The 27,773-nt window shown below is 38.9% G+C and overlaps 1 protein-coding gene across 1 annotated transcript; it reads left to right on the plus strand.

Annotated features, from left to right (window-relative positions):
* Positions 1 to 342: 342 nt before the first annotated feature.
* On the plus strand, positions 343 to 27,354 carry SAAL1 (serum amyloid A like 1). The gene is made up of 12 exons (XM_041730595.1): positions 343 to 572; positions 2,589 to 2,702; positions 7,915 to 7,998; positions 11,833 to 11,912; positions 13,549 to 13,608; positions 13,738 to 13,853; positions 14,433 to 14,613; positions 16,020 to 16,102; positions 16,191 to 16,379; positions 21,227 to 21,420; positions 23,565 to 23,657; positions 24,322 to 27,354. The coding sequence occupies exons 1-12, from the start codon at positions 438 to 440 to the stop codon at positions 24,412 to 24,414; spliced, it is 1,422 nt and encodes a 473-aa protein (XP_041586529.1). The 5' UTR covers positions 343 to 437; the 3' UTR covers positions 24,415 to 27,354.
* The last annotated feature ends 419 nt before the right edge of the window (positions 27,355 to 27,773 follow it).

Raw genomic sequence — 27,773 nt, forward strand, 5'->3', positions numbered from 1 at the left:
GGCTGTTGAATGCTGTGAGATTTTTCAATACATAAAGATAAAAGGTTTTTTTATTTTTTATTATTATTTTTTTACAAAGATAAAAGTTAATATAAAGTGCACAAAAGATGGCTTGTAATAGAAAATAATGTTCTGAAAATTGATTTTAATAAAAAGGGAATTGTTTTAAAAAAGAAAAGGAGAGAGAGAGTGACAAATGGCAATTCTGGAGCCGGCTGGGCGTGCTCGGGTCCCAGGAAGGGCGGGGGGGCGGGGGAGGCGGGGTCAAGGCCTCTGCGCAGCCGAGCTGCGAGCCCCGAGCACCGCGGGGCTCCGGGCGGCAGGGGGCGCTGTGGCGGGAGCCGCGCGGGGCGCGCGGGGCCCTCTGGCGCCAGGAGGCCGATCGCCTCCTCCCGCCGCTTCCGGCGCGGCTCCTCCGGGCGGGCGGAGGCCGAGGCATGGACCGCAACCCTTCGCCGCCGCCGCCGCGCCGCGACGAGGACGCGGACGAGGACGTGGCCGGGGGGGACTGCATAGGGAGCACCGTCTACAGCAGGCACTGGCTCTTCGGCGTCCTCAGCGGGCTCATCCAGGTGTGGACGGTGGCGCCTCGCGGGGGCCCCCCCGCCCCTCCCCCGCCCCGCCCCTCCCCCGCCCCGCCCAGCCCAGCCCAGCCCAGCCTCCCCTCCCCCTCCCCTCCATCCCCGCCCCCTCCCCCCCCGCCCAGTCCCCCTCCCCCCTCCCCCCCGCGCCCTCCATCCCCGCCCCCTCCCCCCCGCCCAGTCCCCCTCCCCCCTCCCCCCGCGCCCTCCATCCCCGCCCCCTCCCCCCCCGCCCAGTCCCCCTCCCCCCTCCACTCCTCCCCCCGCCCCCGCCCCTTCTCGGGCGGGCGCTCAGCGCCCCGGGACCCCACCACCTCCCGGCAGCCCTCCACGCCCAGGGCGGTGCGGCGGCAAGGACGCAGGAGTGCTGACGGTTGACACCGTTTACCTGTGCACGTTCCCCGGAGCGTCTGGGCGCGTAAATACGTGGCTGGCGTTTTGCTCCCCATTCCTCTGTGTCGCCGCTGTGAAGCTCGGGACCTAACTCATCTCCTGGACTCTTGTTGCAGCAGAATGAATGGGGCGTCCGGGTGGCTCAGCAGGTTGGCGCCGCCTTCGACCCAGGGCGTGACCCAGGGCATGACCCCGGAGACCTGGGATCGAGTCCCGCGTCGGGCTCCTGCATGGGGCCTGCTTCTCCCTCTGCCTCTCTCTCTCTCTCTGTTCTCATGAATAAATGAATTTTAAAAAAGAATGAATGGGGTGATTCTGGAGTCCTTGCAGCTCTGATGCGGAAAGCGTGGCTTCATCCCCTCACTGCTCCGAGTCTCGATTTCTGACTCCGTTTCTATAAAGTGCGACAGAAACACCTATGTTCTTGTGTACGGGGTATCGTGTGTCATCGTAGGTAGAGCGTGCTTACCGTGGCGCTTGGCTGATGCAGTGCTCTTCTTCACCCGCGTTTCGGGACTTTTTTTTTTTTTTTTTTTTAGATTTTATTTATTCATGAGAGACACAGAGAGAGAAGCAGCCCAAGGTGGGACTCGATCCCAGGACTCCAGGATCACTCCCTGGGCTGAAGGCAGGCGCTAAACCCCGCAGAGCCACCCGGGGATTCCATTGGGAACTTAACCTACTTTCAGTCTGTTCTCTCCAGCGCATCTACTGCATGGCTGCAGGAATAGTCGGCTCTGAACAAACCAAGCAAAAAAATAAAATAAGCAGGCCGTCCATGGGAACTTATTTTGGTTCTCTTTGCCTGCGAGAGAAAAGCGCACATTTCTTAGCTTGGGATCCAGGGCTCCTTGCAACCTTCCCAGCCTCATCTGCCCATGACACACTAAGCTACTCACCATCCCCCAACATTGCTAGGCCCCTTTCTGAACTCTTGCACTTTCTCAGGTACATTCTTCTGCCCTTCTTCCCATGACAAACTCCTATTCTCCCTAAAAAATTCAGCTTGAAGATCCCGTCCCTAGGAGAAGTTTGCCCACCTTCCCCAGGCATAGGTTACTGGTCCATCGTTTTTGCTTTCACAGCTCTGTCCACAATTCATTTGAATCACTTAGCTTTTTTTTTTCCTGTTGTGAAAATTAGTTTACATGTGTTTTCCCCTCTAGATCCTAAACTGCTTGAAACTAAGGGGTTATATTTATTCATCTCTATATTTCAAGCCCAGTGCCTAGTAACAGTATTTATTCCATGAGTGTTGTTGTTTTTTTTTAATGTTATTTATTCATGAGAGACACAGAGAGAGAGGCAGAGACACAGGCAGAGAGAGAAGCAGGCTCCACACAGGGAGCCCAATGTGGGACTCATCCGCGGTCTCCAGGATCAGGCCCTGGGCTGAAGGCAGCGCTAAACCGCTGAGCCACCCAGGATGCCCTACTTCATGAATGTTGTATGAATAGATCTACCCAGGGTTCATAATTTTTTAAAACAAGGTTTCTGCAAGAGAAGATACTTTGAGGACAGTGTCTTTGTGACTTATGAATGATTATGGGATGATATTACGTGATGAATGCTATGGGCCGCTTTTATCATCACTTTTCTTCCTTTCTGTTGAAGATTGTTAGCCCTGAAAACACAAAATCCAGCTCAGATGATGAGGAGCAGCAGATGGAGCTCGATGAAGAAATGGAGAATGAAATTTGCAGAGTATGGGATATGTCCATGGATGAGGTATGGAGTTGGAAATGAAACTGAATAGGCTGTTGGGTAAGAAGGTGGTAAATGGATTTTTCTTTTTAAGTTTCAGTCCTTAAGTCTCTGGGGGAAAGACTTTAGTGTCTGTAATCACTCATATGGGTCTAGGGAGTGAGCTGTAAATGCTAAACTTTTGTTTCTGAGGCTGGAGGATCTGACCTGTCATTAGAGTTGGTCTAAATACATAGTTCTAATGAACACAAGAATACTTGTAGCCCAGGAAGGTTCTGATACTTATCTGCTCAAAGAGAATGCTGACCTTGTGTTTGAGAGCAGGTTGAGAGACCACTGATGTACCATGATCAAACTAGAAGGGGACAGGAGGGAACCATGTGTATAGAACTGCAAAATAATATTTTAATGTTTGTATTGTACTCTGTAGCTCAGCAGCATTTTCATGTTTATATTCCACTTGCTTTTCATAATAACTCTGTGATACAGGTAATACCCTTATTTTACAGATATGAAAAGAGATTGGCATACATAATCTCTCTCTCTAATTACTTGAACTTCTGCAGTGACTTCCTCGTTAAAAATCTTTGTTTTAGTCTTTCCTTTCTCTTCTGTCCTCCACGTTGCCACGAAAGTTCTCATTTTCCTGAAACACAGATTTAATTGTGTTCTGTCTTAAAAATTGTCCATGGCTGGGGATGCCTGGGTGGCTCAGCGGTTGAGCACCTGCCTCCAGCGCAGGACATGATCCTGGAGTCCCGGGATCGAGTCCCACGTTGGGCTTCCTGCATGGAGCCTGCTTCTCCCTCTGCCTGTGTCTCTGCCCCCCCACCCCCCTCTCTCTATTTCTATGTCTCATGAATAAATAAATAAAATCTTAAAAAAAAATTGTCCGTAGCTGTTCACTGGCATCAGTTATTTTCCCATACAGCTTTATTGATGTATAATTGGCACCAAAACCCTGTGTATTCTTGAGGTATAATTGATGTACAGAAACTGCATGTATTTAAAGTGCACAGTTTGAAAAATTTTGTGTGTGCATACCCACACATGAAGCCATCATTGTAATAAAGAAGACATCTCTCTCACCCTTAGAAGTTTCCGTATGCCTCTTTGTGATCCTTTCCACTTACCCTTCCCTGCTTCCAGCCTCTCGAGGAACCATTGTCCTGTCACTTCAGAGTAGTTTGCATTTTCTAGTTTTATCTAAACGAGGGCCTATTCTTTTTTTGGAGGGGTCCAGCTCTTTCAGCATCATTTTTTTTTTAAACCATTATCTTTTTTTTTTTTAATTTTTATTTATTTATGATAGTCACACACACACAGAGAGAGAGAGAGAGAGAGAGGCAGAGACACAGGCAGAGGGAGAAGCAGGCTCCATGCACTGGGAGCCCGACGTGGGATTCGATCCTGGGTCTCCAGGATCGCGCCCTGGGCCAAAGGCAGGCGCCAAACCTCTGTGCCACCCAGGGATCCCAGCATCATTGTTTTAAGATTCATTCATGCTGTGTCTGTCAGTGATCTGTTTTTTTTATTGCTGAGTGATAATTCATTTTGTGATTTATTCATTTATTCTTCTGTTGGTGGGTATTTGAGTTCATGGTTTATTACAGTTAATGCTGAATTTTTGGGTCTAACTATGTAAGACATGTTTTCCTTTCTCTCAGGTGATACCTAGAATAGTATGGGTCATATGATAGGTGTATGCTTAACTTTTTAAGAAACAGTCCAAATTATGTTTCTTACAGGTTGTGTGAAAAATTGTGTACTTTCCAAAGTGTTTTTTACATTTTACATTACCATAAGCAGGGTATGAGGTACAGTTCCAGTTTCTCCTCATTCTCACCAACACTTGGTGCGGTCAGCCTTTTAATTTTAGTCATTCTAAGAAGTGCGTAGTGATTCTCATTGTAATTTGGGTCCCTAATTACTAACAATATTGACCATATATTTTTTTAATGTGCTTATTTGCAAACTCCATATCTTCTTTTGGTGCCTGTTTGAATCTTTTGCCCACTTTTTAATTGTGGTGTTTTCTTAGTTTTTTTTCTAAGTTTTATAATTTTAGGTTTTACTGGTAGGTCTGTGATCCACTTTGAGTTAATTTTTGTGTGTGATGCAAGGTATGAGTTGAAATTCACTTTTTCTGCATATGTTCAAGCTTACTTTTTAAAAGGCTGGCTTTCTCCACTGAATTGCCTTTGTACCTTTGTCAAAAATCAGTTACCTATCTGTATGTGTGAGTTTGTTTCTGGGCTCTGTTCTATTGATCTGTTCATCCATCTTTACGACTGTTTTAATTACTGTACATTTATAATAAATCTTGAAATCAGGTAGTATTAATCTAATAGCTTTATTTCTCAGAGTTGTTTTGGTTGTCCTAGATCTTTTGTATTTCCATATTAATTTTAGAATCAATTTGTTACTTTCTTGACTGGGTTGGAGTTGTGTTTATAGATCATTTAGGGGAAGAATTGATAAATTGAACAAGGTATATCTTTCCATTTATTTAAATCCTCTCTAATTTCTTTCAGCAAAGTTTTGTAGTTTTTAGTGTATAGGTACTTCACATCTTTTGTTAGATTTATTCCGAAGTATTTCATATTTTTGTAGGCTATTGTAAATGGCGTTTAAAAAAAACCTTTGTATGTTCATTGCTAGTATATAGAAATACAGTCAATTTTGTTTAACTTCTATCCTGTAGCTGTATTCCATTTGTGAAGAAAAAGTTTTACTACTTTCTCAATTTGAATTGCTTTTATTTCTTTGTCTTGCACATTTGTCCTGGCTAGAACTTCCAGTATGATGTTAATTAGAAAAGTGGTAAGAGGGGCATCCTCTTGTTCTTAACTGAAGGCCAGAACATTCCGTCTTCTGCCATTAATATCATGAAGCTGCAGATTGAGAAAGTCTTGTCTCTCTCTAGTATTCCTAGAGTCTGTATCAGGAATGGATTTTTTATTTTGTCATGCTTTTGCTAAGTCAGTTGAGATGATCATGTGGTTTTCTTTTTATTTTGTTAATATGATGAACTAAGTTGATTGGTTTTCAAGGTGCTAAAATCTTATTAAAAATTTTATCTAATTTCATGAAAGATTCTCCTTTTCTTGTCATTGTCTGGTTTTGGTACCAGGATATGCTGTCCTCATGGACTGGGAACTTTTTCCTCTTGACTTTTCAGGAAGAGTTTGTGCAGAATTAGTTTCTTAAGTATTTGGTGGAATTCAGCAGTGAAGCCATCAGAGCTTGGAGCTTTCTTTATGGGAAGATTAATTGCTTTTTGCTCGTTTACTTTTAGTTTTGTATATTTATTACTTTAAGAAATAACAGTTTTATTGAGATATAACTCCCTACCATAAAATTCACCATTTAGTGGTTTTTAGTATATTGTGCAAAATATTACAAATTCAATTCCTTTAATAGGTACAAGGCTTACCTTTGGTAGTTTATGTTCTTCAGGGAATTTATCTATTGTATTCTAAGTTGTCAAGTTTATTGGTGTAAACTTGTTCATAATGTCCTTTAATTATCTGTAGAATCTATAGTGACAGCATCCCTCTCATTCCTGGTGTTAGTAATTTGTATCTTCTTTTTACCCTCATCATTCTGGCTAGGAGTTTAATTTATTGATCTTTATAAAGAACCAAAGGCTGGCCACATCGTGGCTTCTAGCACGTTATCTTGTCTATCTTCTCTGTAGCACTTAGTTCAGTTGTGGATGTGTTGATTGTACATTTTTCTAGATTAAAAATTCCATGAGACTGGGTCCTTATCTAGCTCGTTCACTAATGTGTCCACCAGAGTCTCAAACAGTGCCTGTTACTTGGGTTTTGCAATTAATACTTTAATGAATGAATGCATGAATGAATGAATGAGTAGCTGAGAGATAGCATGGTGTGTTGGTTAAGAGCATGGCCTTAAGTCAAGCTCATCTGAGTTCTGTTCTCCTGGCTTTGTTCTACTGATTGTATAATCTTGGGCAGGTTGCTTAGCCTTTTAAAACCTCTGTTTATTAGTGGAGTGGGGCCAGTAGTAATAACCTTAGTAGGGATGTTTTGAGAATTAAATGAGATAGTATGCAAACCACTTCACTGTTTGTTATTTACTACTTACTCAGTAAATGTTAATTACCATTATTATTATTATTATTACTGGTGTTGATAGTGTTAAGACTTCCTAACCCTGTACTACTCTAGGAATTATTAACTATCATTTAAGTAAATCAGTCTCTCCATACCCTAATTGTTGCCCACGTGACAAACAGCACTCTGAACACTTAAAGCATCTGTTGCTGTGACTTTCAGTTTGGAGTATATCTTTGAAAATACTGTATTCTCTGACTGTGCTCTCTTAGTAATTACAGGATGTGTCTTATAGTCAACAGTCATGCAGATTACCTTGGTTTCAGCTGCTAGGAAGGATTACTGCCTCTCTTGAGGTGCCTCCAGGGCCCTTTGAAGAGCATTTCCACTTAAGCCATGTAGCCTCTGGTTTTAAGTTAAGCTATTGCAAATATACACTTCAAGTTTGTTAAAAATTGGAGGCGATAGACTGTCAAAAACTTAGTTTTATTAAATATTGTACAGCACAGATCTCCACAGTGAACTGATTTCGTCTTGGAGCATGTGAGATTAGGTCACATGACCACTGCAGGTTCACTCACCTATGTGGTGCATCCCTATCGGTGCTGTGGCCTGAGCAAACTCTAGGAAGGACATATGAAGCTGTCGTATTACACTGTGATCAGAATTAGTTTCTGTTGAGAATTTTGAAAGCACAAGTTCTGATTTGGGGCATAACCCAGTAGGTGTTTTAATTTCCCCCATTGTGTTTAAACTCTTAGAAGATAGGAATTATGAGTTTTACGCTTTTTCCCTACGCCAGTGTTTGGCAGGATACCTGGCAACCAGCATGTGTGTTTGAATGAGTTAACATTCCTGGTGGCTAGAAAGATCATAAGGTAAATGCATTCAAGGCAGAAAAAAAACCAATCTCCTGGAATATCACAGTTAGTTTAAATTTGTTTATGAATTTGTTCCATTGCCTTGGGATCAGATAGCATAAAGACTCTAACGTTACTTTCGTGTAATGATACAATTCCTGACCTAATGGCTTTTTTTTCTTGAGCCTGATAGGAGGTATATATAGAATTTTTTTTTTTTTTATGGTTGTCTGAACTATGGGGTTTAAAGAGGACTATTCAGCATCCAAATTAATAGTCATTTTTTATTTTCAGGATGTGGCTTTATTTCTCCAAGAATTTAATGCGCCTGACATATTTATGGGAGTATTGGCCAAATCCAAATGTCCTCGATTAAGAGTAAGTATGTGCATTTTTACAGCTGCCTCTTTGGAGCAGTACCAGCAGATAGTGCTAGATAGTCTTTCATTTTTCTCACTTTAATTTTCTTGCTGGCCACAAATCAGTCTGTAGACTTTTATTTAATATTGCTGGGCACTAGATGAGGTGCTGTTTACAATTATTAGAGTCATAGGATTTTAGATTTGGGTTGGACCAGGGAGATCAATACTTTCATCAACAGCAATGGGAAACAGGTATAACCGAAGTTATGTTCCTAATATGTGGCAGAACAGGAAATAATGCCCACACCTCCCATTTCTGTTGATTGCTTTTTTTTATTCATAAAATCCTCCACTGCTTAAAAACCTTCATTCTAAACTCAGCCCAACATTCAGGACTTTTCATAATCTGAATCTAATTCATCTTTTCAGCATAAAATCTGCCGTGCAGATGGTCCTTCTAATTTAGCAAGGCCTGTCTCCTCCTTGTCTCAGTAGCTTACTGTGATTATCACCATCTCCATGCCTCCCTTCCTACGCTCCATCCCTCTCAGGATTCATTTTTGTTAGCCTAGGTGCTACTCTTCCTCTAAGCCTTCCCAAACAAGTAAGCTCTCAGTGGTCATTGCTGATAGTAAAAGAATTACCTGCACTTCTCATTTAGTCTTTATGTTGTATGTGCAGTGGATTGTGTTTTTGTGTCATTTAGGTTGCCATGTGCTATGAGTATCATGGGTGATCAGTAAATATTAAGTAATTATACTTAATAACTGAAGTTATTATACTAAATAACTGAATTATACTGAATAACTGTTTACTAAGTATGGCTATTTGGTTTTACCACTCCATGAGATAGGAATTTATCTTCACTTTATAAATAAATGAGCTAAGTCTCCAGTTAATTTGTCAAGGGTCATAAACTGGGAAAGAATGGAGCTGGGATTTGAGCCTGGCCGGCCTGACTTCAGTATAACCACTGAACTGTATCACCTCTCTTTCTCTGAAATTATGAAGTGGAGAATTATCTAGCATATTTTTACAAATTGAATGCTGAATTCAAATTTTTTTAGGACCAGTGTTCTATCTAAAATGGGGCTTGATGAACTGATGGACTACTTTTTCCTTCAGTTATTACATTGATATAAAAATTTGTTAATATTTTCTTCTGGATTTTTCTAACTTGAATACATTGACTCGTGATTAGTTCTTAAAGAAAATAAGTTTATGTCAGTAATGGCACCTTTTGGGAATTAGTCATATCATTATATATGTCTGTGAGCCACAGAGCGTCTGTAACAGTGATCTTCTGCCTTGGGCACGTGTTAGAATGGAGCACGGGCTCTCAAACCTCAGCAGGTCCCAGAACCACTGATTTCTGGGTCCACCCCTGAGTTTCTGATCCATTAAGTTTGTGGTAGGATCGAGGCTATCTAACAAGTTCCCTGGTGATGCGTGTGTTCTGAACTAGAGCCCACATTTTGAGAAGTTTTGCCCTTGGGACCTTTGAAAAATCTTGAGTTAGGCCCTACCCAGATCAGGTGAAACAATCTCCGAATGTGAGACTCCACACGACTTTTAAAGTTCCCTCAGTTGATTGCGGCTAGCAGCCAAGACGAGAAACATGGTCTTTGTTTGGAAGTTCAGTCATTCTCCCCTTTTTTTTTTTTTTTTTAAGATTTATTTATTTATTTATGATAGACATAGACAGACAGAGAGAGAGAGGCAGAGACACAGGAGGAGGGAGAAGCAGGCGCCATGCCGGGAGCCCGACACGGGACTCGATCCCGGGACTCCAGGATCGTGCCCTGGGCCAAAGGCAGGTGCTAACCGTTGAGCCATCCAGAGATCCCCAGTCATTCTCCCTTTAATCTGTAAGGAAATGTCTGTGTGTTTCTGCTGCTTCTGTTCTCCTTGAATCTTTTCCCAGCATTTGAACCTGCAGTGGTCATGTGACCTAATCTCACATGCTCCAAGACGAAATCAGTTCACTGTGGAGATCTGTGCTGTACAATATTTAAGCCCTTGTTTCATTGAAACTTTCCCTTCCTGTAGCTTCGATGCCACCTCACTCTCCTGGTCTCTGGCTTCGTCACTCACTTCTCTTGTCACTTTTATTGGCTTTTTTCTTTCTTCCTACACACTGAGTGTGGATTCTTTCTAAGGTGCAGACCCAGATCGCTTGTCCTCTTTAAATTCATTTCTTTAGTGAGCTCATCCGCTCTTTACACCTTTTAAGTTGGGAGTCTATGCCTGTGGGATCAGAGCTGTGCCCTTCCTTCTGATAGCTAGTGGCACATCTTCCTTCTGATATCTGGTGGCACATGCATTCTCTACCTGCATGCTGCGTTTTCCAGTCCACAGTGCTGTATGTCTGGACACAGTGATGAACACTCCTATCTGGTCATAAAAATTATTTGCTATGGGGGCACCTGGGTGGCTCAGTTGGTTAAGCATCTGTCTTTGGCTCAGGTCATGATCCTGGGGTCCTGGGATTGAGCCTTGCATTAGGCTCCCTGCTCAGCGGGGAATTTGCTTCTCCCTCTCCCTCTGCCTGCCACTCTCCCAGCTTGTGCTCTCTCTCCCTTTTAACCTTTAAAAGAAAAAAAGAATTACATGCTGTGTTTGGTAAGCAGTAGCCTCCCAGGCCCTATACTGGAGATTCTGATTCAGTAGCTCTGAGATGGGACCCAGAAAAATGTATTTTTAACCCCTTCTCTGCCCAAGTGATTCTTACGTTCCAGCGAGTTTGGAAATTAACTGCCTAACTGAGCTCCTTGTGTCCTTTCCTGCACTTTCTTTTCCAATTTTCCTGTCAGGGGGACCATAGCTCCAACTGGAGAAATGAAGAAACTTGAAACCGAGGAATCAGGTTCAACTGCCTTCTCCCTTTGCCTCCCATCAGATGATTTTGCTTTCCCCTGAGTCCTTCTCAACTTCATCCCTTTCCATGCCTGCCATCACCACTGTCATCTTCGCACACCTTCATTCCTGAGATGTGGTATGGCATAGCTGTTAAATGCTCAGGCTCTGGAGCTCTTCTGTTGCATAGTCAGAGATTCTGGCAGGTTGCTTAATTGCTCTGTGCTTTAGTCCCCTCTCATCCGAAAAATGGGGATGACAACAGTACCTGCCTTATAAGTTATTATATGAATAATAATACATGGAAAGTGCGTGGAATAGTGCCTGGGCCTAGTACATGCTAAGTAAAAATCGGCTCTTATTACTGAGGTTATTAACTTCCTGTAACATGTTTCACTATCGTGTACTATGCATTTTGCTGCTGATGTAATCTTCCTAAAATAATATTGCAGTATGCTGCTGTCCCCTTTCTTGAGGATCTTTGTAGATCCACATAACCACCTAGATTAAATTTAATCTCTTCAGCATGGCATTCATGTCCCTTAATCCTGATCCTTTTTACCTGCTGTTTTTATCTCATGCTATTCTCCAGGTGTGTGCAACAGCCAGGCTGCTTTCTTTAGGTTCAGTGTATTAGCCATGTGCATTATTCCCTTCCCATCTTTGCTGATGCTTTCCACTTGTCCAGATGTCTTTCTTCTTGTTTACATGTCTGAATCCTACTAACCATTTAACACAATTCATCTGTAAGATTTCTCCTTCCATAACCCGTGCCTGCCTTTGATATTTTTTTTGCTTGTGTCTTTCATCCCTTGTCAAATGCTGTAAACTTGTCAAGATTAGGATGCAGGGAGTATACTTCTATATGCTACCTCGTCTTCTCTTCTGCCTCCATACTTGACTCGGTGAAAGTTTTTTTCAAGTTGTTATTTTTGTTTGTGTCTTTTATCTTTGAGACATTGTGACCTATGACCTGTGACATTTGATTTGGCAGGAAATCTGCGTGGGAATTTTAGGTAATATGGCCTGTTTCCAGGAGATATGTGTGTCCATCAGCAATGATAATAATCTTGGGTAAGTTTTACTATATAAGAATTATGTTTTTACAAAATAAATAAATATTTCATATCTCTAAGGAAATCTGAATACATAGGAGATACAGAAACATTTTATGAAATATAGTACTTCCTTTTTCCTGTTTTATAGTCTTCAGGAACTTAATTATATATTGATGGTAGCTGGGGGCTTTCACAGTTTTTATGGGCATCATTGAGGATTTAGGCCTGTTTCTTTATTGGTTGCAAAGGATGAATCATCAGCAGGTGGTAAGCCTGGTAAGGTAAGATCAAAGGGGGGTCAAAAGCTTGGCAATGGGGCACCTGACCAGAATCCCAAATAATTTAGGCTCAGTGAATCCCAAGACTCAGAGAGCTAGAATCTGGAAAAGCTAGACTTAGTGACCAGGGTTTCCCTGAGAACTCTTGAGTAAGATCTCAGGATAGAGCTTGTTGACAAATTAGAAGATACAGATTGCCTCAGTGATTCAAGGACTTTCATATTTTCGCTTGGACGCTAGTTCTTTTTACATGTGGGAAAGTTTTAGGCAGAGAGTTTTTTTGGTGGAAGACCTACTGATTACTTTAAGAGATCTGAGAACACCCTGGAATTATATGCTAAGTTTCACCAACCTGTTCATTTTCTAGTTCATGACTGTTAGTCAGAATTTCAGAGAAATTTATGCCCTCAGTAGATTAAGAAAAGTGTTCTGGGTGATTATTGTCAGCTAGGGTTGTGAGGGTTTATCACAGGATTTAAGTACCTGGGTCTCTAAAATAGAGATGATTACGTCTTCTAGGTGTGAAGTGACTTTGAGATCCTAGTTCAAGATGTTTTCAGTAATTCAACAGTCATTCATGCAATAAATGGCCTAGGATTATATTTTGTCTCTAGTGGTTCCTATCAAAAATCTAAGAATGAGTCATATTAAAATTAACATGGAGCAATTCACATTAGTGATGGGATATAAATTTGTTCAGCCATTTTAGAGCAGTTGGGCATTATTTTGTTAAGTTGGAAGATAGGCAATGCAGATGCTGTGATCAAGTGATCCCACTCATCTGTATGGTAAGATATACAGTGCACACATGTATCAGCCAAAAAGTGTTACAGGACATTGCTTGAAATGGCCCCAGTTAGAATCAACTCACATATCTATTAGTAAGTAGTAGCCTGGAAAAATAAATTGTTTTATATTCATATGGTGGAATGTTCTGCAGCAGTGAATCAAAGAATAATCACCATGGGAAAACGTGGGTAGACCTTAAAAGCCATGGTGTTGAGCAAAAGAACTAAGACTCAAAAGAATACATACAGTATAATTTTTTCACATAAAATTCAAAGCCAAAATATATGGAATAATTATAGAGTGAAACAAGGATATAATTGCTGGAAAAGTCCAGGTAGTAGTCATTTCTAGGTGGTAAAGAGAATTGTGATTTGGAAGGGACAAAGAAAAGCTATGGAGATGTAGCACTCTTCTGTTTTTTGTAAATATATGTTTATTTGATAATTATTCATTAAGTATTAATTTCTTGTATATATACTATATTTACAATGAAAATGTTGAAAAAAATTAAATGAAAATACTGCTTAGACATTTGAAGTGAGAGAAGTGATGTATATTGAATTAACTTCTTTATTTGTCTATAAGACAGGTATTATTGCACTGTTTGTATGATTCAGACCCTCCCACTCTTCTGGAAACAAGCCGGTATGCTTTCTTCTTTCAATGGATTCTGTATACTCACTTATACAGGAATCTGGGAGAATAAAGTTAATTCTTTATGGCATTTCCTTCTGTTTTTCAAACCTAGATACTCAGCTCGTGTTTATCTTCTAGGTTGTTGCTTACTTGTCTTTCTCAGACAGAAGTGGCCAGTGTCTGGGTTGAAAGAATCCGGGAATATCCAGCTATTTATGATAGCATTTGTTTCATTATGTCAAGTTCAACAAATGGTAAGTCACAATGTAATCTAGGAAAAAATTTTGGTTATATTTAATATTTAGGAAACCATGTAACTTTCTGGAGGTAGCTTTAAAAAAAGCATTAAGTCTAAGGTAAAGTGTTTCTATTCAAGATATAAAATTTCTTCTTAAGCTGCGAGGATACTGATAAATCCTCATTTAAAAATGAAGGAAGAGGGATCCCTGGGTGGCGCAGCGGTTTGGCGCCTGCCTTTGGCCCAGGGCGCGATCCTGGAGACCCGGGATCGAATCCCACGTCGGGCTCCCGGTGCATGGAGCCTGCTTCTCCCTCTGCCTGTGTCTCTGCCTCTCTCTCTCTCTCTCTCTCTCTCTCTCTCTCTCTCTGTGACTATCATGAATAAAAATTAAAAAAAAATAAATAAATAAATAAAAAAATAAAAATGAAGGAAGACAAGCAAATTTAAACAAAGGAGATGAATAAATTGCCCTCTGAATTAGTAAAGTTTTGGCAAGATTTGGCTTTTTTTGGAATAGCTTTAGGAATTTTCATTAGTCTTACTGCTTTTAAAATTTTGTTTCTCATTTCAATATTTGTTTTATTATCTGCAGTTGACTTACTGGTCAAGGTAGGGGAAGTTGTGGACAAGCTTTTTGATTTGGATGAGAAGCTAATGTTAGAATGGATTAGAAATGGGGCTGTTCAGCCTCAGGACCCACCCCAGGAAGACTCAGAAGAGCAGCCGGTGTTTAGGATTGTGCCCTGTGTACTTGAAGCTGCCAAACAAGTACGGTAAGTGAGCTCTTTTGTGAGATTATTCTTGGAAAATCCAATTGGGGGATCCCTGGGTGACGCAGCAATGTAGCGCCTGCCTTTGGCCCAGGGCGCGATCCTGGAGACCAGGGATCGAGTCCCACGTCGGGCTCCCGGTGCATGGAGCCTGCTTCTCCCTCTGCCTATGTCTCTGCCTCTCTCTCTCTCTCTCTGTGTGACTATCATAAATAAATTTTTAAAAAAATTAAAAAAGAAAAAAAGAAAATCCAATTGCTAGAAATATCCTTAGATACAAGTTTCGGGTTCTTTTCAACAGGATGAATAATGTTCCGTCAATCTTTGTCAGGTTGGATTCACTATTAATATTTGTGGTGACAGTGTATTTGCTCCTTTAAAAAATCATAATAGTTATAAAGTACTTATTATAATATTACTTAGCTATAGGCTATTTTCTAGCATATTATGGTTACAGTCTTAAAATTTTCTGCAGTTTTGTGTGATTTAAGTCAAATGGAAAAGAACTTATTTTTTATCTTCCATTTTTCAGTTAATGTCAGACATCATTTGTTTTCTTTTATTTCCAAGCCTTTGCATAACATGTTTCTTTTACCTTGAATACTTCTGCAGGTCTATTTGTAAACATCATTTTTCTTAAGATACCTTTCCTGACTCTCCAAGCTTAATTAAGTCTGCTTGCCATGTGGTCCTCTAGCACCTTGGACTTCTCTTAGTATTACAGATTCATATCACTTTACCATAACTGTTCTTTAGTTCTCTTCTTTTCTTTAGACAATAAACTCCATTAAGATAGAAACAGTGTTTTACACCTGTTTCCCAGCTGCTAACATAGTGCCTGAAAATAGTAGGTACTTAGTATTTGCTGAACTATCTTTTTTATTGTTCGCTTTTTTTTTTTTTCTTAATCATTTGAAGAACTAAGATTGTGAATTTCTAGGAATCCAAGCTGTTGATCACAAAAATTAGTATTCTCAGCTAGGGAGGTTGGGGAGTCCTGAAGTCGTGAGAACATTGTTACTGTTGATGCTTGCGGCAGTGGGGCTTTCACTCACTATATAAATGTTTTAGTCATTTTTCATTCTGATTATTCAACTATGCCAGAATGATGAAGTATCACCTAGAAGGTTTCTGTATTGTTGCTTTTGTGGGGCAGGGCGAAAAAAATTTTTTTACTTCTTTCTTGTGTGTGGATTATATTTCATAATTTTTTGTTGTTGTTGTTTTTTTACTGTTTTCCCCATTAAAATGTAAGCTCGGGTGAGCACCAAGACTTTATCCTGTTCCCTGTTTTACCCTCAGTACCTGAGGGGAGTGACTAGTACAGAGTGGTAAGTATTTGTTGAATAAATGAATGATTTGCAGTCTCATAGAGTTGTTGATTCAGTGCTTTTGCGTTTTGTATTTAGTTCTGAAAATCCAGAAGGGCTCGATGTTTACATGCATATCTTACAGCTGCTTACCACAGTGGATGATGGAATTCAAGCAATTGGTAAGATGTTTTATAGGAAAGCACCGGAGTTACTCATTGAGTTGTTTTCTGTTTTTATATTACCATTTTCTTTATCATTTTTATTAAGTACAGTGTCCTGATACTGGAAAAGACACTTGGAATTTACTTTTTGACCTGGTCTGCCATGAATTTTGCCAGTCTGATGATCCACCCATCATACTTCAAGAACAGAAAACAGTGCTAGCCTCTGTTTATTCAGTGTTGTCTTCCATCTATGCATCACAGGCTGAACAGGAGTATCTAAAGATAGAAGAAGGCAAGTACCATTTTAGTTCACTGAAGTAAATTCTGTTCTCGTCTGTCAGATTTTAAAGCCCAGGCTTGTGATTATTGTTCATGTGGTTGGTTGGTTGGTTGGTTGGTTGGTTAGTTGGTTTCTTTCTTTCTTTCTTAGTGCTTTTATTCCCCTGATTACAAAAATACTATATGCTCAATACAAAAAATTTGTAAAATTTATAAAAGGAAGTGTAACACTTGTAATCCCACCATCCGGACCAAAAATAATTACTATATACTGCTTTTTAGGCAAATTTTTTCATTTAGAAATATAATGGGAATATTTTGCTATGTAAACAAATGGCGTTTCACAGAGTGATGTTTTTTTTTGTTTTTTTTTTTTTTTATGACTACAGTTAAATCCAAGATCCATTTAGAATTTATTCAGGTGTTACATGTGAGGCATGGTTTCAGCTTTTTTCCCAGATGGCTACTCAGTTGTCTTAGCATCATTTAGTGAATAAACCAGCTTGTCCACACTGATTTGAAATTTTATCATTTGCTATGTTCTGAGTTTCCCTATATATTTTATTCCCTTCTATATTGCTGTATTCATGTATGGGTAGCCATGGTTTTAAAATATTTTAGTGTCGAGTAAGGCTAGTCTGCTTTCATCCTAATATTTCAGAATCTTTTTGACTATTATTGTTTAATATTGAATTTGATTAACAAGTTACGAAAACTAGAATCTTCCTGATATTTTTATTGAGATCACATTAAATTTATAGTATCCAAGAACAGGTTACACTTTTCCATTTGTTCAAGTTTTATCTTATGTCTTCAGGAATGTTTTATGATTTTCTTCATATAAATCTTGCCTATTTCTTATTAGGCTTCCTAGTTATTCCTAGTTATTTTATCTTTGGGGTTGCTATTGTCTGTGACATCTTTTCTTTCCATTAATTGTTGCTGTTGGAATCTATGAACACAACTGATTTCTGTATATTAATTTTGCATCCATGAATTCTCTTGCTATATTTAATAGCTGTTTCAGTCATAACCTTGAGCTTTATCTGATACAGCTTTGGATTTAAGTTAGATATGTTTTATCTTTTTTCTGCCTCTGATTTCTTTCTCTTATTTAATGGGTTGCCTTGTACCTCAGGTGTTAAATGCTAATGGTAATAGAAAACATCCTTACCTTATTCCTAATTTTATTGGAAATGATTCTAGCATTTCACCATTAGTCATGATATTGTTATTTACATTTTACCATATAAGGAAAAATTAATTTATTTCTACTTTATTAAGAGTTTTTAATAAAAAGTGCATGTTGAGGAGCACCGTTACTGGGTGTTATTCTGTATGGTGGCAAATTGAACACCAATAAAAAATAAATTTATTATTTAAAAAAATATATATTTACATTTAAATAAACCAGTATATGGATTGTGTATGTAGTTCTAACATTTAGGAAGGTGCATATTTTTGGTCTGATGGTTACCTTTATAATTATGACTGCTACAAAAATAGAATCATAAATTATAACTTAAAAATCATTAAAATCTAATAACTTTATATGTTCTCATTCATTTGGGGAATATAAATAATAGTGAAAGGGAATATAAGGGAAGGGAGAAGAAATGTGTGGGAAATATCAGAAAGGGAGACAGAACATAAAGACTCCTAACTCTGGGAAATGAACTAGGGTGGTGGAAGGGGAGGAGGGCGGGGGGTGGGGGTGAATGGGTGACGGGCACTGAGGGGGGCACTTGATGGGATGAGCACTGGGTGTTATTCTGTATGTTGGTAAATTGAACACCAATAAAAAATAAATTTATTATAAAAAAAATCTAATAACTTAAAAGCTATATCTTAATGTTAATAATTCCTTATCAATTTTTCCTCATACTTTCAAATTACAAATTCAAGTCTCAGGGATGGCATTCCTGAATTATATTTTAAAATATCATTTTAAGTTTTTTCTTCGAGAGCAGTAATTTTGTGTAGGACCTCCTTTCCTGTCTTCCATAATTCTTTTTTCTTCATTTAAAAAAGAAACAAACCAAACCCTCTTTATTGTTCCTTCATTTTGCTCTTTTCTTTCTGACCACCATGTCCCTTGCTATGTGTTGAACAGTGTCCACCCTCCTTTGTGCTGCTGCTAGTTTTGCCTTCATTTCGGTGGTGGCTTGAAGTTTTCTTTTAGTTTCTTCCTTGAGTTTTGCCAGCTCAGGTTTCCTCTCCTGTTGTCATTCATTTCTCAGTCTGAGCTCTTCTTTGTATCCGCTTTGTACTTGATTACATGTTGTTTTAAAAATCATGGCTCAATATTAATATGTGTAAGCTTCATGTTAGCTTCTTTTGGTGAGTATTCTTCATCTTTTTTTCCCCCCTTGTTTTTTCTTTTCTTTGTTCTTTTAAGTGTCTTTGTGTTGCTCCTATGCTGGTTTCCTTTTGCTTACTCACCTTTGAATGACTTGAGTTTTTCCCGGACTAGCCGTTTGTAGGAAGTTCACATAGGAGAGTGGCTAAAGCTGTCTTTTAGGCTCCTAGGAGTTGGGTCTGTGAGTCTTCCAGCTCTTTTTACCAGGTGAGAGATGGCTGTGGTGAAGTCTTGCCTTTCCCCTTGCCATTTGCTTCCTGCAAATGTGGCTTGTCTATGGAATTAGTCATTTACCCCCTCTTAGTCTGTTTCTTAGAATCCCCAGGGGAGCTCCAGCTGCTATCTTGCACGTTCCATTCCTGCTCTTGCAAACAAGGGATCCTGGATTTGCACCTCAGAGTATGTGCTTTACCTTAAAGAAATGGACTTTCCGGGATCCCTGGGTGGTGCAGTGGTTTGGCGCCTGCCTTTGGCCCAGAGCGCGATCCTGGAGACCCGGGATTGAGTCCCACGTTGGGCTCCTGGTGCATGGAGCCTGCTTCTCCCTCTGCCTACGTCTCTGCCTCTCTCTCTCTCTCTCTCTCTATCATAAATAAATTAAAAAAAAAAAAAAAAAAAAAGAAATGGATTTTCCTGGCTCTTTCTGAGACGTATAGCCTCGGGCATCCTTTCATCACTTGCTCCTGCACCTTCTGCTTGATTGACACTCTTTCCACCTACCTTGTGTTTGAGGTTTCTGCTATCTCCTAATTTGATCTATGCTGGCATTTGTTTTTTGTTGCTTATTTTCTTTTTCTGTGGTGATTTCTGAAAGGAGAAGGGGAGGAAATGCTGACTTTGAGCCCTAATGCTCTTTTTAACCTTTTCGTATATATGCTCTTTCTGTTGAAAATCATTAGTTTTTATTTGCAATACTTGGAACACATCTTTCTTGATGTTAGGAGTCTGGGTGTTTTTTTAGCCCCACCACCACTCCCAACCCTCAACTCCCTGAAAATTTCTGTATAATTTTTATGATTGGGGGAGAAAGTGTGAAGATGCTCTTTGAATTCTAAGCCTCTAAATAACCCTCACCCACTCATCCTGCCGTAAGCCTTGAATAAGGGCTTTGCAGAGTTAGGGCTAGGGGTGAGAAAGAGAAAGATGGTATAGTGTAGATTGATGTGATCTACAAGAACAAAATGGAGTAAAGAACTGAATGTTAGAGTCCAGAGTTAGTGACAACACAAGGGAGAGAGTGGGAATAAATCCAAGGGGAATATAGTAAAACAGCCCTACAGGCTGAGTGCTTTGAAGAGGTGACATTGAGTTGAGAAATAAGAGATATGATTTCCCTAGTTTTTTGGTTTCCTTAATTTAAAAAAAAAAAAAGTCATTTTTCACATACAATAAATACCTAAATCTGGAAGTGAAGTTAGATTATCTAGATGATAGATTAGATTAAATCTGGATTCAGTGCTACAGAAAATCCTGCTTCCTGAATTTGTAATTGTAATGCAGAAATGGTAGGGTTAGAATCAGTGGTTGAATCAAAGTGAGATACCTTTTAACATGATCATGCTATAGCATACATTTGAGTCTGAGCTTTATTTTTACCTTTTCTGTTCAGTTTTTTAAATAGGCCCATTAAAATGACTATTCAGTTTTTTAAGAAATCATACTGTTTCTGAAATTTAACTTAAAGAAATATGTAAAAGCTTTGTTTAAGATGTTGATGATAAAGTTTAAAATTGAAAATCTGGGATCCCTGGGTGGCGCAGCGGTTTGGCGCCTGCCTTTGGCCCGGGGCGCGATCCTGGAGACCCAGGATCGAATCCCACATCAGGCTCCCGGTGCATGGAGCCTGCTTCTCCCTCCGCCTGTGTCTCTGCGCCTCTCTCTCTCTGTGACTATCATAAATAAAAATTTAAAAATAAATAAATAAATAAATAAATAAATAAATAAATAAATAAATAAAATTGAAAATCTTTCTCACTATGGCCTCCAAGATGCTGCACGATAGGATTTTTGCCCAGCTGTCTAAAAACTTGTCTTGTGTCCCCTTCTTTCCCCCTTGCTTCACTTGGCTTGAGCCACAATGGCTTTTTTGTTTCTCAGCCCATTTCCTCTCTGGGATTTTTGCACTTACTGTTCTCCTGCCTAAAACATTTTCCTGGACTCTTTGCATTGAGGCTTCTCCTTTAGTACTGTCCTCACCTCAGAGAGCTTTCCCTGCCAGCTGCTTTATTATATTCCCCTTTAATTTCCTTCATAGGTAGAATTCACTGAAGGCTGAGATTATCTGCTTTAGTCATTAGTTTGAGAGTATGAAAATGTAAGCATCTTGCAGGGTGAGTTTTCAGTGATCTTGTTTGCCATCATATCTCTGATACCTAACGTAAACTCTAGCAACTAGTAAGCTGTTTAGCACTTTTGAATGAATGAATCAATCAGTCAACAAAAGGAGGAATGGTCAAATTTAACTGGCTAATCCTGTGCTTTTCAATATGTTTGTACATTAGATCTTCCTCTAATTGACAGCCTGATTCGTGTCTTACAAAACATGGAACATTGTCAGAAGAAACCAGAGAACTCGGCCGACTCTAACACGGAAGAAACGAAAAAGTCTGACTTGACCCAAGATGATTTCCACTTGAAAATCTTAAAGGATATTTCGTGTGAATTTCTTTCTAATATTTTTCAGGTTTTAACAAAGGTAGGAAAGAAGTATTGATGGTTTCTTCAGCAAAAGAAAGTATGGATTGCTTAATGCTCCAAGTGTTATTATCACTGTATTTTTTTAATATAAAGGTAGTATAACGAGGCACCTGGATGGCTCAGTTGGTTAAGTATCTGCCTTCGGTTTAGGTCATGATCCTGGGGTCCTGGGATCAAGTCCTGCATTGGGCTCCCTGCCCATCGAGAAGTCTGCTCCTCCCTTTGCCATTCTGTCTTGTGCTCTCTCTCTCTCTTAAATAAAATCTTTAAAATAAAAAATAAATAAAAAATATTACATACATTTGGGAAAATAGAGAAAGAAAAAAGTTATAACTGTAACTTTATAATCGTAACTCAGCAACTGATAGGGTTTGGTATGTTTTTGTATATGTTTTTCGCACACTTATAATCCAGTATATAGAACTTTATAGACTGTTCTTTTCACTAAACATTATGTTATGAGCCCTTTTTCAGACTCTAAATTTACTGAAAGACGTTTCACTGTTACCAGTTTGTTTAATACCCAACTTGTCAAAAAAAAAAAAAAAACAAAAACCACCAGTTTTCATAATTTACTACAAACATATTTTGGGAAATATTCTTCCTGAATATTCTCAAGATTGTTCGCATATTCTTCCTTTGAGCATACTTTCTACCCCTATATTTTAGAAAAATATTAATATAACTATGAAGAATATATTCATATTCATTGCATTTTTTTTTAAAGAAGGATATTTCTTAAAAGATGTTTCTGTTATTCTGGTAATTTGGTGTTTTTGGTCAAGTATTCTGCTTTTCTAGATTTGGGTCAGTTACTTGAGTACAGATTTTCGGAAGTTAGATGACTGAACTTGGCACTATACAAGTAAAGATGGCTGAGGCCTAATGGCTGCATATTGCCCCAATTATTTACGTGAAAATGTTGGCTTTACAGGATCCTTATTATCAGGTATTATAATTTTTATGTCAAGTAAAGTTCAGTAGGTGAGAAATTGTGCCTTATTTTGATTTGCATTTTTTATTAAGTTGAATATCTTCCCATATATATATGTGTGTGTGTGTGTGTGTGTGTTTGTGTGTGTGTGTATAGAATATATATACATAAAATACATGATAAAATATATACATATATATTTTAAATATTTTATTTATTAGAGAGAATGCACGTGATCAAGCGAAGATGAGCCGGGGGTGGGGGGAAGGGAGGGGCAAAGGGAGAGGGAGAAGCAGGCTCCCCGCTGAGCAGGGATTCCCTACACAGGGCTCAGTCCCAGGACCCTGGGATCATGACCTGAGTTGAAGGCAGATGTTTCATATATGGGCACTCCTCCATATATTTGTGTATTATTTAAGTTTCTTACTTTATACATTTATCTATTTTGATTATTTACCTGAACTCTTTGGGCAATAATAATATCTTTTGCATATTCATTGCAAGTGTTTTTCCTGTTGTTTGCTGTCACCTTTGTGTGTCCTTTTTGTTTTTGAAGGGATGTTTATTTTTAAGTGACAGGAATATTGAAGGAAGATTGAGAATAAACCAGGGATATGTCATGAAAATTCTTATGTGCCATATCTAATGGAATATGGATTTAGTCTTGAGGATTGAGGAGCTACCAAAGGCTTTTGTTTTAAGGATCAAGTGAGATGATCTCTTTTGAAAGATTACTCTAAAAGCAAGAGAGAGGATTAGAGAGAGTTGAGACTGGAGGCCTGCAGACCAACCAACGGGCTCTTGTGGGTGGTAATCTTCAGGAGTAATCTGAAAAATAATGAGACCCCAAACCGTGGAAGGGTGGATGGAAAGAAGAGATGGGATAAGGGAGATTCAGTAGAGTAGAATTAAACTCTTAGGGGGAGGGGTCAGCAGCAACAGAAGAGGAGGAAAAAAATCTTGGCTGTATCTCAGGTTACTGCTTTGTGCAGCTGGATGGGTGGCTGGTGGTCCCTTCCCTAAAATAAGGACTACAGTGGAACAGAGTTTCGGTTACATAAAGAGGAATGATGCTGGGCTCAGTTTGAGACATTTGAAATGCTCATAGGATCAGTAGGGAATTACTGATATAAATCTACTGATTTATATTTATTGATCAGATAAAACTTTAGAAATTTTCCTTTTTTAACATTAAATCTTTGTTTTAGGAGACTGTGGCTCAGGGACTAAAGGAAGGCCAGTTAAGCAAACAGAAATGTTCCTGTGCATTTCAAAACCTTCTTCCTTTTTATAGTCCAGTGGTGAGTATGAGTAAATGTATTGGTGGCTGAGTTGTAGAGAATTACTATATGTTTTTATGTAAGTACTTATTATTTCCTACCATTGTCAAAAAAGATTGTGTATACAATTCACATGATTTAGTGCCATTGTCAGATAGATGATTGTTGGGTAATTCATGGGACTAGCCTAGTGATTCTAATTTTAAGAGGAAGGATCAATACTGAATTTATTGGACCTCTTACCATTATAAAGTAAATAGCATGTATATTAAGCAAAGATAAGATTCTTGGGTAGGAATGATATTATGTTTTAGGGCTCTTGAAATTGTATCACATTTGCTACCATTAGAGGCAATTTGAAAGTAGGAACCTTTTTAGGAAAATGAAGTTTGGAATATGGTAGTGAGAGGAGCCTAAAGGACCCTAAAGTAATGGACCCTAAAGGAGAAACAATGGAAGTATAAATAGTAGTTCAAGAGTAAAACTAAATGAGAAGGGCTAGTTACTTCTTTGATGTTTTGAAGGACCTGGGAATGACAGTAATCTGTCATCTGGGGATCTGTCAACATTTCTTTTCCTTTGGACTATTTAGAAACCACAGATAGAACATTTTTATCAACAATTGATATCTTAAACCACCATTTCTTCTACTTATATTTATTTGGCTCTTTTGTTTGACTCACAGATAGAAGATTTTCTCAAAATTCTACATGAAGTTGATAAGACTCTTGCTGATGACCTGGAAGAAAGCTTCCCAAATTTGAAGGTTCAGACTTAAAACCTGAATTGGAGTTTCTTCTGCCCAATAAATGAACTTTGTTTCTTCACTGGCAGTTGAAATTCACCAATACCTAAAGCTTATTGGACCCTGATTGTATGGTGTTACACCCAGGCCCTTCTCCCTGTCTTATCTCACTTTCATTCTGCTTTGGAACCTGGAGTTTTGCCTGCTGTCAAATTCAACCCCCTCCACACACAATTTTTTTCATATAGTTTTGTGTTATTTGTCCTCTTTAGGTAAAGAAAACAGAAATACAAGGTTATCATTGATGTTCTTTTTTAGATTGAAGCGTTGGTAAGGATTTTCTTCATACCTCTTAATTTGATTTTTACATGAGAATTTTGTATTTGTCTCCACTGCAAGTACATTCAGCTGTGCTAACAGAAAACCCTACTCTAAGAGCCTAATCTGATAGCTTTTATGTATCTAATGCAATAAGAAATCCAGAGGTGGGCAGTCTAGCCCTGATTTGTTGACTCAGGGATCCTGATTCCTTTTACTTCTCCATGTGGTCTGCATATAGACTTTTGTGTTCATATTTACTGTCTTGTGGTTAAGGGGGCTGTAACATCTCTGGATCTTCCATCCACATTCAGGGAGGAAAAAGGAGAAAGAGGCAAAGGGGCCTTGTCCTAGCAAGTCTTTACCTTTGTATTTGTAAAAGACAGCCCTCCTCACCCAGAACCATGTTGATGGCCATCCCTAATTGCAGCTATTTGAAATCAACCCCCCTCCCCGCCTTTTTTTTACTTCTAGGGTCAATAGGTGAGAAAGGCACGAAGAGAAGGGAGTTATGAAAGGCTTTTTGATAGGCAATCTGTGATATATGCAAACACATCTTATCTTAGCCTTTTGTGATTATTGTGTCGATCAGATGCCAGATTGTTAGTAACAACTCAGAAATACTTTTTAGTTTAGCTTTGTTACAGTTCAATTTTTTTCAATGTTGTAAATACGAAGATAGAAATATAACATTTTCATGAAGGCACGTTAGCAGAATTCTCTATTTTCAGCATAATTCCAGTGGTTGAATTTCAGGAAATGATTTGCTTGAGGGAATTCAGATTTTTTTAAAATTAAGATTGAGGGAGTTTAAGAGCTTCTGATTCTGTACCAACTGTGCTATACACGATTTCCCTCACATAGTTTTATTATTTATGGTGCTTCTGAATGAAGTCTATTCAGAGATTCAACCAGGTATTCTTTAGGGAAGCATTCAGCTTGCATTATTTAGTTACTGAAAGAGTTTTTAATAGGTTGTAAGAAAACATCAGTTATGAATAACAAACCCAGCTTTTTACCAGTCTTCAGGTCATTTTCTGGGTTATTTATGCTGATGTGACTACTATAGTTTTGTAGGATGAGTTGAGCTTAGGATCCTCACTCTATCTTCCCAGCCTCCTCCTTTGCTTACAAAAAGCAAAGCCAGGTTTTAAAACCCCTCTTCTGGTATAGCCTGTTCGCAGTTTATTTTAGAATCTTTATGGCCTTAAAGTATTGGTCTTGTCTCACATTTTGTATTTTTTCCTTAAGTGAATTTTGCTGATAAAACACAGGATGTAGCATTATTGAGAGGAGGTGTACAATTTCTAGTTTGGAGATAGTTTTATTATTGAAAATGTCCCTACCGAAAAGAACTGAACTATAAAATTAAAATCTTACTTTTAGCTCTAACTGGTAGATTTACTGTGTATGTTCTTAATGTCTTCCATGCTGACCTTATTCTAGGCACTGAGACCATATTTCATGTGAGGTCTCAAAGGCACTGATGAAATCACTCCTGCCTGTGTAAGTGAACTAATGTGAGTTTGCTCCTTGGTGAGTTACAGGTAGAGACTACACCAGGTGGAGCTGTCACACAAAGTAATTTTCTTTGCAGCAAATGAGGAAACCATGGGGAGTAGTTTCCAAAGCTGTGATCCCCAAGCAGGGGTGAGGGAAGTTGTTTTTTTAGCATTTGAGATGAATATTCAGAAGGAGACCTTTATCATTGCAAGTAGAGGCGGGTATAAGGTCACACATGCATTCTTAGAAAATATGCCTATATATGTATCGTGTGTTATGTTATAAAGTTTGTGCTCCTTCTTGAGCAGAGATCTTAACATTATGATAAGGCAGAGGTAACTGTTGGACACTTTAATGGCCGTCTACACAAGCATTGGCTTGGTGGTTGAGCCCAAACTGGTCAAGGCTGTCTGGAGCTCAGTTCTCCTCCTGTTGTTAGTTTCTAAGAGATAAAATTAATACATAGTTCCTGTAGGGTGAGCTCAGTGGATCTGCCAGTAACACCTGCTAGCCAGTACTAAGAATTGCATTTTATCTCTTGAAATTTAGGATGAAGGATACAAATAACCCTGGAGTAATACTCCCGGTTATTAGCCGTGTTTACTTCAGTGTACATATGCACTTCACATTTTGTTTTAGAAAGAGCACATTTTAAAAGGGAAGCACAAGGCCCCTGGGTGTCTGATGGAAAGAGTGCCATGAAGTGAGTAAGTTGCTGAGGTAGAAAAAGAATATACTTGGGAAGGCTAGGGATGTTCAGGTTTTTCCTGTTTCCCATTTCTGCCTGGAACCTGCTCTGTTACTTTTACTGATTGCTATTGTAACATTATGAGGTACTGTATATTTTGGTATGTTTGAAAACTTCCTAAATTTATAAATTACAAGTTTTTTAAAGAAACAAAACATGAGCAATGTTTGATCTTTTTTAATGCTATATAGTGTGAGGAATTCACCCCCCAAATTTAGGGCTTTGCATTAATGATGGTGATATTTTGAAATGCTGCTTTTTCCAGAAGCCTAAATATGAAATTTGGAATTATATGTATAAATGAAATTGAAACTTTTCCTATACTTTATTGCAGAGGAGGGGAGAATGTACAAAATGAACTTGGGTTAACATTTATTAAATGTGTTGTTTTATTTCTAATCAAATTTGAGTTTGATTTTTGAAGTATCTAAACCACTTAAGATAGAACACGTAAGACATATTCTCTTTCTATCTCTCCCCCTCCTTTAAAGATTTTTTATCCCTTACAGTTCATGGGATGCAGCTAATTTTCTTGACTGATCCAACTTTCTAGATAAAAGACTTTTTCCACTCTGTCCTTAACATTTCCCATTGCTTTGGCTTTGGATTAGTTATCCTGGATAATTGAAATGTAAGTGTAGAAATGTAAGTTTAAAAGCCAGCTCTCAGCATATATTCTTTTGGTGATGAAACACATGCAGAAACCAACCATATTAAGACATTAAAAAACAACCTCTGTTTGGGATTTAGAAAATCTTAAATACATTTTGTGTTGATTACCATTTTCTGTTCTGTAGGACTGGGCTATAGGTGCTATGTCTGA

The sequence above is a fragment of the Vulpes lagopus genome, chromosome 15 (genome assembly GCF_018345385.1).
Source record: "Vulpes lagopus strain Blue_001 chromosome 15, ASM1834538v1, whole genome shotgun sequence".
Lineage (NCBI taxonomy): Eukaryota > Metazoa > Chordata > Mammalia > Carnivora > Canidae > Vulpes > Vulpes lagopus.

What these genes read in the sequence shown, in the direction of transcription:
- SAAL1 (XM_041730595.1), top strand. Translation starts at nt 438, where the DNA reads ATGGACCGCAACCCTTCGCCGCCGCCGCCGCGCCGCGACGAGGACGCG. An exon ending in GGGATATGTCCATGGATGAG is followed by an intron (nt 2,703 to 7,914) that starts GTATGGAGTTGG and finishes TTTTATTTTCAG; the next exon opens with GATGTGGCTTTATTTCTCCA. An exon ending in CCAAATGTCCTCGATTAAGA is followed by an intron (nt 7,999 to 11,832) that starts GTAAGTATGTGC and finishes TTGATTTGGCAG; the next exon opens with GAAATCTGCGTGGGAATTTT.